This window comes from Thermobia domestica, chromosome 5 (genome assembly GCF_964235325.1).
Source record: "Thermobia domestica chromosome 5, izTheDome1.hap1.1, whole genome shotgun sequence".
Lineage (NCBI taxonomy): Eukaryota > Metazoa > Arthropoda > Insecta > Zygentoma > Lepismatidae > Thermobia > Thermobia domestica.
Genome location: NC_137458.1, coordinates 320,955,919 through 320,971,965, shown reverse-complemented (window position 1 = coordinate 320,971,965; position 16,047 = coordinate 320,955,919). Strand labels below are relative to the sequence as shown.

The following is a 16,047-nucleotide window of genomic DNA, read 5'->3' as shown; positions in this document are numbered from 1 at the left end:
TATAAAAACTGGTTTTGCTCGTTGCTAGTTCTCATTCGCTTCTTTCCACTGTTTTCTATTCACATAAGGTAATCTGCTCCTTCCCGTCCTCGAGTGTTTAATGAGAAGGGAGACACTAAATCATGATGTCACAGAGTATTCATTTACAAATAACTAATCAAATAACTTTATCTTACCTTATCGTCCTTTGTGTCTGTATCCTTTTTGTTTTTCTCTTGTTCCTCTCGTTTTCTCTGTTCCTCTTTCAGTCTTTCTGCTTTTCGCCATTTTGCCCTGCGGTTTTGGAACCAAACCTAAAACAAGAAAGCAAAAGTATAATTGTATTGTTATATTTTACACTTTTATACTGCGACAATTCTTGATAGTATCTTCCGGAATATCTTAAAGGAATATTTTGGTTCATAATATATTTCCTAACAGTTAGACTTTCGTGTGAAAAAATGCGCTATAGTCATTTAAAGAGTGAGCATATCTTTCAAAACTTATCTATTTATAATTACAGTTTTCGAGATGTATTGTTATTTAGTATATACGGGGATGATTCGGAAAATAAAGAAATAACTGTTGTAATGAACATGCTTCTAGAGGCTGATTTGAGCAGTACTACAGTACATTTAAACATTTCTTGGGAACACAGTCTAACCATTTCTTACAACAGTGCAAGGTATTAATGCTACCAAAGATGGAACATGCGTTCAATGTTTCTTCAAGGCATAGACCCTACTTCCAGAAGACTCTGATCTCTATCTTCCTTACCACTCCGAACAGTCCTTCAGGGGCTAAGATAAAGTGTGATAACATGCCATTCTTGTGCAGAGTACGTGTTGCAGCAAATTATGTTCTGGCACAACGCCCTTATATTTTTTAGTTTCGCAAAATGTTCTGGAAAAGAAACTGTCTCCGTCAAGAACGTGAATCTACGTTATAACGCCTTGCTGAACTTCAATATTTGTTGACAATCACTTACCACCTGTTACTTCTTCAAAGCCCGCAAACCATTCCAGGTGGGGACAATGTACACTCATATCCAAAATAATTGTCGCATATTGTATTGTCGCTATCGTATAATTATCGCTATAGTGCGTCCAGTAAGAGAACGTCTCTGACAGCTCGCAGTGACATTGCCACCACTCGCGTGTCAAGGTTTTTTTCGGTGCACCTGTAGTGGCAATTTAATTAATGGTATAAGACAGAGTGATCGTGGTTGGTAACACTGGAATCAAAGTAGGGGCTGCAATGTCCCACCGCATGTGGTAAGAAACGTCAGAGACCATCTCTTGTTGGCCGTGCTATACAATATCTATAACTGTTTTCTTGTAAGAATATAATTTGATAATGACTTTGCAGGGTACTTTTAATATTGATATTATGTATATTTGTGGTAATGTATCGGGAAATGTATATTTGTGGTAAATTTCATAGGAAAAGAATTATAGATACGATAAATAGAATTAATAAAACAAAATGCTGCTAAATGGACAAGAAAATTTTATTTTCGTTTTATTGTTCTTATTTACTGCTCTTTTGACATGAAATTTGCTACATATATGTCTTTGCTGATTATACAAATACTACCATTATAAGAAATACCGGGCGAATTCCTTATCAAATTATATTCTTATAATAACATATTTATAGACACGCGATAATAATTTTGGACATGAGTGTACATATGCATGACAAACTGTTTCGTTGTTCTAGTACGTTTCTCCTGTCGTTATTGAACACAGTGCATCAAACACGAACGTGTTTTCATAATATGGCATTAGCACCGTACATCTCAAAAGTTGATGATAAAGTCTTGCTGATGTAGTGCCCTTTACACGAAAACATTTGATCACACTATATAATGATGTCCCAAAAGTTCCATTATAAGGATGTATAGGACGAGACAGCCTGTTTTAGAAGCAGTGAGCTTTTTACTCATGATGCGATGTTAGTGTCCGAAATCTCAAGTTATATGAGTTGCAAACGGGAATTTGACAGCTGACAGTTGAAGTTAGTAGGTGCTCGAAAAGTATTAGAATTCTTACAATTAGTTGTTGTGCTATGAATGTGAAGAAAAGTGATCTTTCCGCTAAACAATGCTACATTTCACAGTTAACCCGTGAAAAAAATTATGTCATTTATGCAAAATATAGTTATCACAAAGAATAGACAAAAGATGGTTCAGTCGCTTGTCCACGATGCTCATCACAGCGGCGATAAATCACAGGTGGAAGATATTCTGGAAGCAGTTATGACGTCACACAAGATTGTCAGAAGCAGTTATGACGTTTTCAATAACCTCCAAGTCCAGCACCAATTAGTGTTAAACCAATTAGAGAAAGCGGGCTAAAGAAAATTAAGCTTGACGTTTAGGTACCACATCAACTGATTCAAAAACATTGACTCGATTGGATTTCTATCTGCTAATCCGTACCGAAAATAACGAACTCGAACTACTTCTAAAGCGGTTCATCACGAGTGATGAAAAGTGGATATCCTATGATAACAATGTGTGAAAAAGATTGTGGTCAAAACAAGGATAAGCACCATTGTTTGTGGCAAAGCCCACACTGACACCCAGTAAGATTATGCTGTGCATTTGATGGAATTGGAAGGTTTTCGTGCATTACAAGCTGTTGCCGCTGGTTCAACGATAAACTGCAGCTCAGAAGAAACAGCCGGAATTGATAAACAGAAAAGGGAACACATAGCACGCTGATAACGCTAGACCGCATGCATACATCTTTAATGACCCTCGTAAATTGAGAGAACTTGATTGGGAAACTTTAAATGCATCTACTCTATTGCCCAGACCTGGCACCGTCAGGCTATCATTTGTTTCCGTCTATGCAGTACTCTCTGAATACTGTTAAATTAGTTTCAATAGACGCCTGTAGAAACCACGTATCACAATGTCTTGGCCAGTGCCAGAAAAATAGCAGAAGGTCATCGAACAAAATGGTACACTCATGTCCAAAATTATTGTCAAATGTCTATAAATATGTTGTTGTAGGAATATAATTTGATAACGAATTGGAACGGTATTTCTTACAATGTTAGTATGTGTATAATCGGCAAAGACATGTATGTGGAAAATTTCATGTCAAAAGAGCAGCAAATAAGAACAATAAAACGAAAATAGAACTTTCTTGTCCATTTAGCAACATTCAGGGATGCGCACGAGACAGAATTTTCCTGACAAATTTCGAGTCGAGACACAGCTCTTCAAATGGAAACGAATACATTTTTCGAGTCGAGACATCACTTTTACAGCACATTTTCGAGACGAGACAGCCTCAAATCTTGTCTCGTGCGCATCCCTAGCAACATTTTGTTTTACTCATTCTAATTTTCGTATTTATAATTCTTTTCCTATGAAATTTACCACAAATATACATTTTCCAATTATAAACATAGTATCAATATTAAAAATACCCTGCAAAATCATTATCAAATTATATTTTTACAAGAAGACAGTTATAGATATGCGACAACCATTTTGGACATGAGTGTACATATGAGTTTCAAAATATTATTTTCAAATAACAATAATTGTATTCTAAATGTTGACATCCAAGGCTCAATACTTTCTAGACGACCTGATACAACAGTTTACGTTTCTACTTGACTCATCTAAAGGATGAATCAAGAATAAATCAATATATACAAAAATGAAAGTGAGTATGTTTGTGGCTTGATAACTCTTGAACTACTCGACCTATCTCGGTTAAATATTCAACGTAGATGATATTCGGGCCGAAGGAATGGTTTTTATCATTCCCCTCTGAAGGTGCAACTTAGGGGAGGAGGAAGAAGGTGAGATTAACTAACTAACTAACTAACTCTATGGCCTATGGAACCCGGAGGTTCAATGCCGCGTTCACAAAAGCTATGCACTAACTTCTATCCTTAGCTAACTGCATCCAGTTTCTACTTTGTATTCCAATCTCTGCGAGATCCATCTTAATATTGTCCTCCCATCTGCGCCTAGGTCTTCCTAATGGTCGTTTTCCGATTGGTCTTCCAGTCAAGACTTTGAAAGCGTTTCTACTTTCTTCCATTCTAGCTACATGACCCGCCCACCTAAGCCTCCTAGACTTGACGACCCTAACAATGTCGGGTGAACCATATAAATTATGTAGTTACTCGTAATGAAGTTTTCGCCATTCCCCATTCCCGTTCCTCTTGGGTCCGAATATTTGTCTCAGGATCTTGTTCTCAAACACTTTCAGTCTATGTTCTTTCCTCAGAGTAAGTGACCATGTTTCGCAGCCATACAGAACATCGTTTTGTATATTTTAAGCTTCAAATTCCTCGACAGAATTCGCGACGACAAGAGATTTTGAACCGAATAGTGACACGAATTCCCTGCTTTTAGTCGACATTTAATTTCTCCGTGAATATGATTTTTATCTGTTAATATTGATCCTAGAAGGTGAGATACATATATAAATGATCGAAAATGACCGATATTAGTATCGACTCGATAGTTTTCGGGGTCGCTAAGACGAATAGTGAAACTTCCGATGCCGTTTAAATACAGATTCAGCCCCGGAACTTGGGAAGTAGGGAATATATAAAAAAAATAATAATCGGAAATCACCGGTTTTAGTGTCAAATCCATAGTTTTTGGAGTTGCTGAGATGAACAGTGATACTTTCGATGCTGTTTAAGTCCAAATTAACCCCTTTATGTCTAAAATGAAATATATTTTCTGCTAGTTCTGTAAAGTTAGTGAAATAGAATTTGTACATATAAGTAAACACATTAGTCTCAACATTTCCCTTGAGACGCCTACATACCCAGCGTCGATGCGTGTGCTGTGTAATAGCGCACCGGTGAAACGAAAATTTAAAAATGACAATCGATTTCCCTTCATATACCCTATATAAGTCTGTTTAACTATTTTTTAGCCTTAAAGTTCATAAGTTATCTTTTTCTGTTCTTTCTTTAAAAGGGCGATAAATCTCCTTAAAATATATATATCTAGACCTAATGCCCGGAAAATTAGGGGCGGGAGCAACAGAAATGAATCAAACATATAATGAAGATTCGATCAAAATCGAGTTTAATATGGATGAAGCATAGAAAAAAAAATCTATACATTTTTCCCTTTTCACTGTTTCTTCAGAGGTTGATCTTGATACGGGAGAGGAGGAGGAATTTTAGAGTGTGGAGGGGTGGAAACAAGAACTGTTACCAGATCCCTTGATATTTTAGCCTTAACTTTAAGCCACGTTCACTAGAAAGAAAAGAAAAAGCCTTGTGGCTCAGGATCCCTAAAGTCCTGAAGCAGAATGGCTCCTGTCATACAGAAGAACTGACATTTTCCGCTTTTAATTCCATGATTCAGTATAGAAAATTTGATGGAGTGGGGAGAAGAGAGGATAGAAATATAAGGAAACAAGAAAAAAAAGTAGAAAAGGAACAGACAAATTGTGATAATATTGACATTAGCGGTTTGGCAGGATCTCAGCCTTCTTCCACGTCAATTCTAAGTGGTTTTTAAGCCTTATAACTTCGAAATCTGAAGAACGAGGGGTGGGTGTTGGTTTTCCTATATCCCCCTTACTACCCGTACCTTATTCCAGCTCGCAGTGTATAACGAGTCTGAGCCCGCAAGGTGAATTCGGTTGGTTGGAGATATTATGGAGGGAATTATTGACATTATTTCCGATTAAATTGGGATTGAAAAATGCTGGAGGCTAACAGGAGGAGAGGGGGGTAATCAATGGGATAGCGAAGAGGAGGGAACGTGGACGAAGTCTCTCACCCCATTTTTCAACCCTCTGGGGTTTTTGATGTTCAGAGGGTGGTGTGGTATATGGTTAGAGGTGATGGTTCTACTAGTATGGAGGAGGGAGAGAGGGTATAGTATTGGTTTTATTGGCTTGGCGATACGTGCTTCACTGGCCAAATAATTCTTTGTACAGTAGCCGAGTTGTTACAAACGTAACAAGATTTTTCACGTCTCCCCCTCCTTCTTTTTCCCTCTCAATTTCCTTCTAACATTTTACCCTCTACAAGACAAAGACACTAATGACAGTGTCAAAGTGACAAGAAAAAGAAATTTATTTACAGTTCTTTTCTTCTGTCAAACAAAAGTCGGTAGTCAGTTTGTGTGATATTAACTAAAGCAGAGGTGTACAACTCAGGGCCCTGAGAACAAACCTGTTACGGCTCACAGCTCTGAAGTACGTAAGGATCAGGTCAATCCAGATGAAGTCAATAGGTTCGCCACTGCAGGCATCTATCATGGGGCAGGTGTGTAGATAAAAGGGCCCGCGGATTTTTGATTCAACTTTGATCATAATCTGTTCCTGAGGTTTCAAATTGTGTTTTCAGAAAATTTCAGACCGCGGAAGCCTAAAATAGTTGCCCAAAATTACAACCGAAATTTAACATATATGGACAGGGTAGATAAAAACCCTGTTTATTTTTAGTTCAAATTTGAACACAATGTGTTTCTGAAGTTCCAAATAGTGTTTCCACAAATTTTCAGACCGCTGAAAACAAAACGTTATCCAAAATTACGATTAAATTTACCATGTATAGGTAGGGTAGATAAAAATATCAGCGATTTTTTAGTTTAAATTTAATTACAGCCTGTTCCTTCGATCCCAAACACAAGTCCTTCGGTCTTTCGTTCTGAAAACATAAATTGGGACCTTTGGAACACATTGTGATCAAATTTAAACTAAAAATCCGCTAACCCTTTTATCTATCATGTCCATAAATGGTAAATTCTATCGTAATTATGCGCAACTTTTTGAGGTTTCCGCGGTCTGAAATTTTCTAGAAACACTATTTGGGATCTCAGAGACACATTGCGCCCAAATTTGAACCGAAAGTCTGCGGGTCCTTATATCTATCTTGCTCATAGTTGATACATTGCATCGTAATTTTGGACAACTTTATAATGTTCCCGAGGTCTGAAATTTTCTGAAAACACAATTTGGGACTTCAGGAACACATTGTGATCAAATTTGAACCGAAAAGTCGCGGGCCTTTTTATCTACGCACCTACTATACTATGGTAAAAGATGACATAGGTAGATCACACTACGTCGAAACATATGATCTTGAATTTATTCCTGTAATATGTTCTTTTCATGCATGTGAGACTTCTACCGCGTTAACCCGTAAACAAAGATGCGAATCCGAATATTAAACTGTGCTTTTAAAACTGAAAAAGGAAAAAAGAAATAAAAGATACAGGTCACTGCACTAAATTTTCTCACTCCCATTTCTGTAGTTATTAAAGAAGCATTTATTTATGAATTCAACGAAATTGACCGACCGTCGTTGGGGACCATAAGTAAAGAGCTGTGTGCGAATCACCTTCAGAGAAACAACTGATGCTATTATAAGTCTCTTAATGAAACATTTGTTTATGAAATATGAACTAAGTCGAATGAGTCGTTTTTGAGAAAATTGTCTGGAAATAATTTGCTCCCAAGAGTGAACCACCCCTTCTGGAGTTTTGTACAGAGAAATTCTTTATATAATATTATATATAGGGTTCCCATGAAACATTGATCTATGATCTATAAATACAATCATTAAAGTTATTTTTATGTTCATTTTCCAGTAAAATACTCTTATTTTTGAAAATTCCAGAAAGAAAATTTAAGACTAGTTCTTGGTAATCAAAAAAAAAAAAAAAAAAAAAAAACAAGCTTAAAATTTTGTTCAGGTACATTGATCAGTATGGTCGCTAGGCGAGTGTATATCTATCGGGCCAGGCAGATATCAAGACTTCCCAAAATATAAAGGCTTGACACTTTATTACCTGTAACAGAGATGCCCAGAGGGGGATAATATGGCGCACAGAGCGTCATGATTAATTTTGGGAGAGGGCAGAAGTATTTAAGTTAATTTTGTTTTCTGTCTAAAATTATTTTACAGGTTCCACTGAAACTATCAATAATGCACTGGAACTACCTTGTATCTTCTCTAATGCGAGTCATTAGAACTATTCACGGGAGATATCGTTTTATTGTTTTTTTTTTAGGGGGAAGATTGGAAATTTATCTTTTTGAACAGTCTTTCTAATTTTGGGCAATTAACACTAAAGAAGAGAAAATAATTGTTTAAACCTAAAAGTGGCAACTAATTAGTTCGGGAGGAACATTCAAAAGAATTGCGGAGCATTATGGGCCATGGGTGGATACGCTGATTTGTAACACTCACATGAAAATTATATATAAACAACATGAGGGCATGTGCAATTACGAAAACGTTATTTTCGGATTTGACCTCTTGAGGGGCACGGTGCCTCCGTGGTAGAGCACTTGCCTCTAGTGTATGAGATCTCTGGTTCGATTCCCGGCCATGTACATTTGTGGTGGTCAACAACATCGTGTCAGTGGGATTTCTCGGGGGTAATTCTATTTCTTCCCACAATTTCATTACATTAATTCTCCCTCCATCTTCAATTGTCTTAATCATCTCTCTGTTTTAGCCTAACGGGCATAATCGTGGGACGTTAAACTGAAATATTGTAGGTTGGCAGATTTGACCTCGTCGGCTTGGGCTGATGAAAGACTATTTTAAGAAATAAGATAACGAAATATATTACAAAACGAAAGTGATGTTATCAAAACTATTAATTAAAAATATGAACTTATCTACTAAAATAATTAGTACTAGTCTATCTTCATGGGATCAAGTACAACTCTACTAACTTCTTCGAGATCATCTACCAGATGTGCGACGTCATCACCGTCATCTTCAACTGATCCATTCATAACCACATCTTCAGGAAGAATAATGCATAGGAATGTATTCCCGCCTCCACTCGATTCTCGTTTACATAGGGAGAACGCGAACAAGCTTGCTCTTGTTTTTTTAGAGAATATTTCGGACTCTAGGTCCACTGTGTTCAAGTTTCTGTATTTATTACGGTAGAGGCTCTTCATGCACTACATACCTCAAAGGTGGTCTTTAACCTTGGAATGAATGAGACACATGGAGAGTAAAAAATGTAGGATGACTGGGAATCCTGTAACTCATTATATCAGCAACTTTTCAGCTCTGACTTTTCTTACTTCTGATTTTAAATGTTCAAAAAAGCAATTTTGTTTACACACTTTTAATATTATATGTTGATAAGACGAAAACATTCCGACTCATACTCAACTAAAGAAAATAATAGAAGATAATGTATTCTTACATGCAAATTTACTAAATATTTTAGAATTTTTCTTCACTTTTTCATACTACAACGAATCCTCAACGTCTTGCAATCAACATAGACTTCTAAAAAGCAAATTTTGGGGCCCCATGTAGTAGTCAATACATCTTGACAGTTAATTAATCCGGGGGGATAATTTAATTAACTTCCCTGAGTTTCTACCCGACTTTGTGACGTCTAATTTAATACGCATTGGCATAACACAGCCTCAAATGTTATACAGGGTGGTCTAAAAATATGAAAGCACCCTAGTAATTGTTGAACGCTGTAAAATATTAATATAACTAACAATGTAGATGGAGAATAAGGACGGGATAAATGTTTGAGGATACATCATAATGATGTCTGTCATCTTGAAATGTACACAGTTGACTTAAATAGAAACCTCACCATATGATATGTCATTTTAGCAGCAAATTTTCGTAGAAATTGAATTACGCTGTTATTTTAGTTCTAGTGCCAAGAGTTACGAAATTATGACTGTTTCTTTGTTTGTATCGTTGCAAGTGACCTTAACGCATCCGGATCCCATTGAGACCGTGCTGGTTTATGGAGAACAAAGTACCAGGGTGATTGGAGACGACTTTATCTACTGTTATCCGGAAAGGACTTCCATCAGCAATGGCGGCGGATCGATCTGACTGGTAGACAACGAACGACAACAGACGAGACAAAAACAGTTGCAGTGTTGGCATCGTTCAGTAAAGTCCCAAGAGAAGCACGTGTAGTAGCCCGTGAAAGTGGTTTTAGTCCCATCCCAATCATACAGATTATGTCAGCGAATAAGGAGCACCCTTATAAGCTTCAACTGAAATTCGTTCAATGGGTTACAGTGCAGCTACAACAAAATTTCTCATTTGCCTCTGACATATTGCTTACTGAAGAGGTAAATTTATGCATGTCGGGCGAGGTTAAGAAAAGAAACGTGGGGTACTGGTGGGACAGTAATTCTCATTGGTAGAATGCATACGTAGATGTTCCCGGCAAGATGATGGAATGGTGTGCGTCCATTCTTCGTCGACCGGACCCTAACGGCGATGCGTTATCGGTGCAAGGTAGAAGACGTCATCTCGCCATCACTTCTGTCGCATGGGACATTCCTTAAGTTTTTACGATTGCTTCCCACTTCATTACAATACCTGTGTCCATGAATATCTCGATTAGTAGTTTTCTAATGCGCAGATTGGTCGGAAAGGTGGTCTCCTCGGAGTGGTCTCCTATGGAGTGGTCTCCTCGTTTCCCTGACCTGTCGCCACGGGATTACTAACTGTGGAGCTATGTGAGATCTATTGCGTATGTGGTGAAAATTAGGGATGTCCAGCATCTCAGGGAATGAATTGTGGACCCTAATCCAACACTACAACTAACATATCTTGCAAGGTTTTACGCAACTGGGAACTCAGAGTGAACCTGACAATCGGTTGAATGGGAAAAACATTGAACATATCCTATAACAGTGCATGATCCTTGCCGTATGACTAAGTTTCTTTTGGGGGGGACACATCAAAGAGTCAGTCATAACTCTGTAATTGTTAGCACTTAGCAAGAATGACAGTGCCATTGAATTTCTATGATAATTTGTTTTTAAAATGACATATCACACATGCTATAGATTGCAAAATGTTAAAACGTTACACGTCAAACCGTTAGATGGCAGCAAGCGTCTCCCGGTGGTCGACATCTACCGCACAAAATTGAAAACTTCTGTGCGTGATCCTCTTTACTGCCTTTAGCAGGGTTAATTTTTGATGTATTTTAACTTCAATCAATAGGTTTATTCCATAAGCATGGAGCATGGAAAGTTCAGAGGTGGATCTAGAACGTGAAAATTGGGGAGAGGAGCAGTCAGTATCCAGACTACGGCAGATATATCATGATATTACTATAAACTTCACAAAATATTTAAATAAAAGTTTAAATTATATTTCACTAAAATACTGGGGGATCTAGGCCCAGGGCTAGAACTGCTACTGGCGAAGTTTCATTAAAAACTGGATAAATTTCACGAATGTCATCATGGAATAGAAAAACAGAAAAATTCATGTTAAGAGAAATGACAAGTAAGAACCTTGCTTCGAACTACGTTTTAAGAATGTTAGAAAGCCTTTCGTATTGTTTATATGTAGATAAGGTAAATGTAAGGAATTATAGTTAATGCGTTTACATTTGCAAACTTAAAATTTGTCCCTTTTTTCCATTTTAGAATATTAATAATGTTAATGTTATCAAAATCTTCATGTTCCTTTTTCTTCTTAAATATTTTATAAATTTTGTTTTCCACATAATCTTCAAGACAACCAACCTCTCAAAGAAAAAGAAAAAAAGTGATGTCAGATTTTTGTGCTTGTTATAAAATTTTCATAACAGCCACCGATGTCTTGGTGGCAGTAGACAAAGAGGGGGTTTCGGGGGGAACTTAAAGTGAAAAAAAGGAGGAATTGGGTTTGTCTTTTAGCTTTTGAATTCTTTATGACACTAAAGTACAAAAAAAAGCATCTTTCTAGTTTTTCCCCATTTTCTATCTGAAGAAAACTGATTGGACGCGTACCTTTCCTGACGTCACCATTTCTTATCCAATGAATGTTATAAATTGGTACAGGTGGGTGGGGAAACGGGTGTTCATAGAGAGTGGGAAGAGAAAGAAAATAAAGAAGAGCTATTGAATTGCTGATAGAGGGCGTACTGGGTACAAGAACTTCAGAGTCTTGATAAACAATCAAATAGCAGAAGCGCATAGAAAGTTGTGGAGACTTAGAAATCATTTTATATGTTCATCGCCTGTAAATGCTATCTCATTACACATTTGAAACGCAAGAACGTGGCTTGGGGATTCAAAAGTAACCGCTTATATTACAAAAAAGTGGAAAAAAGAATCGAAAAATCAAAGATTTTTCTTCGGAAAAATATATTGATTGAGGGATCAAATAAAGATTGCCAGAACACTTTTCTTAATTGTTCTGTCTCTTAGAAACTTTATTACAGGGCGTATAACTATGCAGATTGGCTACGTGTCAGTAATTACAAATTTATAAAAAAAAAATGTACGATATTTTTGGTAAAAATCATAGGTGTTGTATAAAGCTTTAAATAATCCTTTTTAAAAAATGAGAGCTCTACCTAGTACGTGCGTGTTTAAAATTTAGCTTGAAGATTTTACTCTAAGACACAAAGAAACTGAAAAATAACGTAAGAGAAACATTGTAAAAATTACGGCAACTTTTTCCCATCTAGGCAAAGAAAATCTCAATGAACAAATTACTGAAAAGACAGAGGGAAAAACACCGAGTATGGAAACAACAGGTTTCGCCTTACCGTACAGACTAACCTGCGGCACAATTAGGTTGTGCTGGTCAGTATAACATTACAGGATAAATTGAGTTGAATTCCTAATAAATTGCTAACGTGTCTTTCCGTGTATGACCCTAATGCTAATAATAAACAGTCAAACAGATGTCGCTGCCTATGCTATCGTTTGCCTGTCTGACTCTAATTCAACCACTACCTACGCTATCGTTTACCTGCCTGACGCTAATAAAATTACTATCTACGCTATCGTTTGCCTGCCTGACGCTAATAGAATCACAATCTACGCTATCGTTTGCCTGCCTGACTATAATAGAATCACTACTTACGCTATCGTTTGCCTGCCTGACGCTAATAGAATCACAATCTACGCTATCGTTTGCCTGCCTGACTATAATAGAATCACTACTTATGCTATCGTTTGTCTGCCTGACTATAATAGAATCACTACTTACGCTATCGTTTGCCTGCCTGACGATAATAGAATCACACTATCTACGCTATCGTTTGCTTGCCTGACGCTAATAGAATCACTACTTACGCTATCGTTTGCTTGCCTGACGCTAATAGAATCACACTACCTACGCTATGGTTTGCCTGTCTGACGACAATAGAATCACTACCTACGCTATCGGACGTTAAACCTTGCAAGCAATTGGCCAAATTAAACCTATTGTGATGACTTACTTGCAGTTACATCAATTTAATTACTTCTAAATAAAACAAGGGACATTTAAATTTAAGCATTAATACATGTGTAACCACATGCCATTTATGCTGAGAGAGACAAAGGATTAAGACAAATAAATGATTATGGAATTATTGGTGTAATGAAAAACTAGGAGGGAAACAGGTGTACACTGAGAAAACACACGAACACGATATTGTCCACCACAAATTTACTTGACCAAGGATTGAATCAGGGACCCCACGCACCAAAGTAAAGCGCTCTATAACTGAGCCACCGCCCTCCCCACAATTTTGCTAGTGTTGTAATCAAAACCTTAATGAGGGTTTACGGTTAAAAATTAGCCTGGATTTTACAGCATCAGTTTTTAGTGTGAAAACACATGAGACAAACCTATCTCGTCTCGAAATTGTATCGAGAAAGAGATGTCTCGCCTCGAAAAATGTGTGTGTTCTTATTGGAAGAATTCTGTATCGTTTTGTATCTCTTCAAGAATATTCTGTTTCGTCTCGTCTCGCCACTCTAATTTTTAGGTTTATAAACGTTTTGTTTCTGTCGATCTTTTCAAATATTACGCATAAGAATTTACAACCACCCAAAGAATTTTCTTCATCTCAACGCGATTTATGTCACATTTGGTATTTGGGCTTCTTTTTGGATCAAAAGATACAATATATTTCAGTCAGAAATTTTCTTGTAGGCCTTATATCTGGAGAACTACATATAGTGTAGCCAAACGAAAACTATCACTTAACTCAGTATGATGTGCTTATTCCGTAGAAAACACGAAAAGTCGATTTAGGGGACGTTAAAAAATTTTGTGGCACCTGATCCAAAAAACTAATTATTTGCTAAGATCGCAATCTTTTAATCCATTTTTTTATTATTCCTAAAAATTCTTGTTTCGCTATACGCCAATATTACAGAATTATTCACTTAAATTGTTTCTCAAAAAAATTAAAAACACAGAAAAATCATTATTTACAGCAAATGGTGGCAACACTTCAAAAAAGTAACGATCAATTTCATGGAAATTGATCTGAAGTACATAGTGATCCTTCTGAGTTCAGTATCTGAAAAAGCTTTAAAATAGAAAGACAGGAAATTATTTTAAAAATGCATTGAATATAGATTCCCAGAGAGTTAAAATCAAAATATTGGAGATAAAAAAAATAAAGAAGTTTAAAATAGATATAGTCTTACGCTTAAGGAAAACATTAAAAAAAAGGGGGGGAGGGCCGTCCAATAACTGAAAAATCTATTGAACTAGAGGACGTTATAAAGCGGTTTGCGTTGCAGCCTCCTTTATTTATTCTCTTTTACGTGTTAAGAAGACGGACTGTAAAACACAGACTGATAAAGAGAGAGGTAAAGTGGGAAGAAGAATTTATATATAGAGAATGAATTGGATGAAACATGGAATGAACGAAAGGGGCGGGGCTTCAAGGGTTGGTGGAGTGGGAGGAGGTAGAAACTGCTTTCTGAGTTCACATTTTCGCGTTGCCCGGGCCCCGTTGTTTGAAATTTCATTTTCGTTGGACAAAGGTACCGCACAAAATGAAGTTACCTTAGCAAGCGGTTCGTCGGTAATTGAATAGTGTTCCTTTCGGAGTTCAGATGGGAAGACTTCGTTTGGAGCGCGCCAAACGAATACAATTCTGGACTTGGGGTTTTTTACTACGAGAGAAGGCGCAGATACGATTTTCTCGTATGAATCAGGAAAGGTCAGAACTAGGAGTGAAAAGGAACTTCTTGTCTGCTGAAATTTCCCGCATCTCAGCTGACCTTTCGACTTATTTTATTGCCAGAGTTTTCTTTATTCTTCCCTGTAGATATATTTTATGTTATTGGCTTATCTTTTAAAAGCAGTTTTCTCTATTCGTGATGATATATTCTGAACCTTTCCTTTCTCGAAAAGAATTTCAATATAGTTTCTTTTGCTACGGAAGAGTCATCTATTGCCTTACAAAGTTGATACGTGAAAGAAATAATTACATTTTCGGGTTTTCGCTGCAGAAAAGTACGTAGATACAAATATTCGCGTTTGCCGCGGTATACCAGAAAAGTATTCCGGCTTTAATTTCTGAACGGACGCGAAACTTGAATGGCAATTGTCACCTTGAGATTGATATATCTTCCCTGCCAACAAAACCTTAACTTACGCTTCTAGTATTCAATAATTACTGGCAGGTCACTTTGATACGTCACTTGTAACACTCTAAGAAGCTACCATTCACCAGAGTTGTCAACAGGGATGAATTCAGGGGGGTAGCTCGGGGGGAATCTCTCCCCCGAAGAAAATTCATTCCCCCCCGGAGAAACTCTCAAAATTTCAATCACAAAATGTAGAAATTACTTCACCCAAGCTCCTCTCCCCCGAGGAGTTCATATTCTTCCCCCCGGGGCGTAAATTTCTGAATTCAACACTGGTTGTTAACCAGAGTTTCTTCCAAACATCTTTTGGGAGGGTGCTGCACTCCCCGAGCTCTGTGAGCGCCTCCCGCAGGAAACCAAAATAATACGTCTATAATATAATAATAATTAGAACAGTACCGTGTGAAAATAGTATGTGTCCCTCCCAAGGGCGCCCATCAGGGGGGCAAGGTGGGGCTCTCGCCCCCCTAGAGGAAATTGTACTTCAGAATATCGAAAACCCAACAGAATTTTTACATTAATTACAGCAAAATTTGAACCTATATTTGAAACGTCGCTTATGCTTGCCCCCCTTGGAAACCACAACATGGGCGCCCTTGGTCCCTCCGAATACTGTGTGCCCTCACCGCACAAGAGACCAAAATAATGCTTCTATAATATAATAATAATTAGAACAGTGCCATACGAAAATATGTCCCTCCGAGTGTTAAGTGTGCCC

The 16,047-nt window shown here is 37.3% G+C and overlaps 1 protein-coding gene across 1 annotated transcript in view; it reads right to left on the bottom strand.

The window, feature by feature from the left end:
- The window catches only part of Drgx (Dorsal root ganglia homeobox), a 276,072-nt gene that overhangs the window by 89,457 nt on the left and 170,568 nt on the right, over positions 1 to 16,047 (bottom strand). The window contains exon 5 of the mRNA XM_081760532.1: positions 177 to 293. Within this exon, the coding sequence (XP_081616658.1) occupies positions 177 to 293 (117 nt within the window). The remainder of the gene's footprint in view (positions 1 to 176; positions 294 to 16,047) is intronic.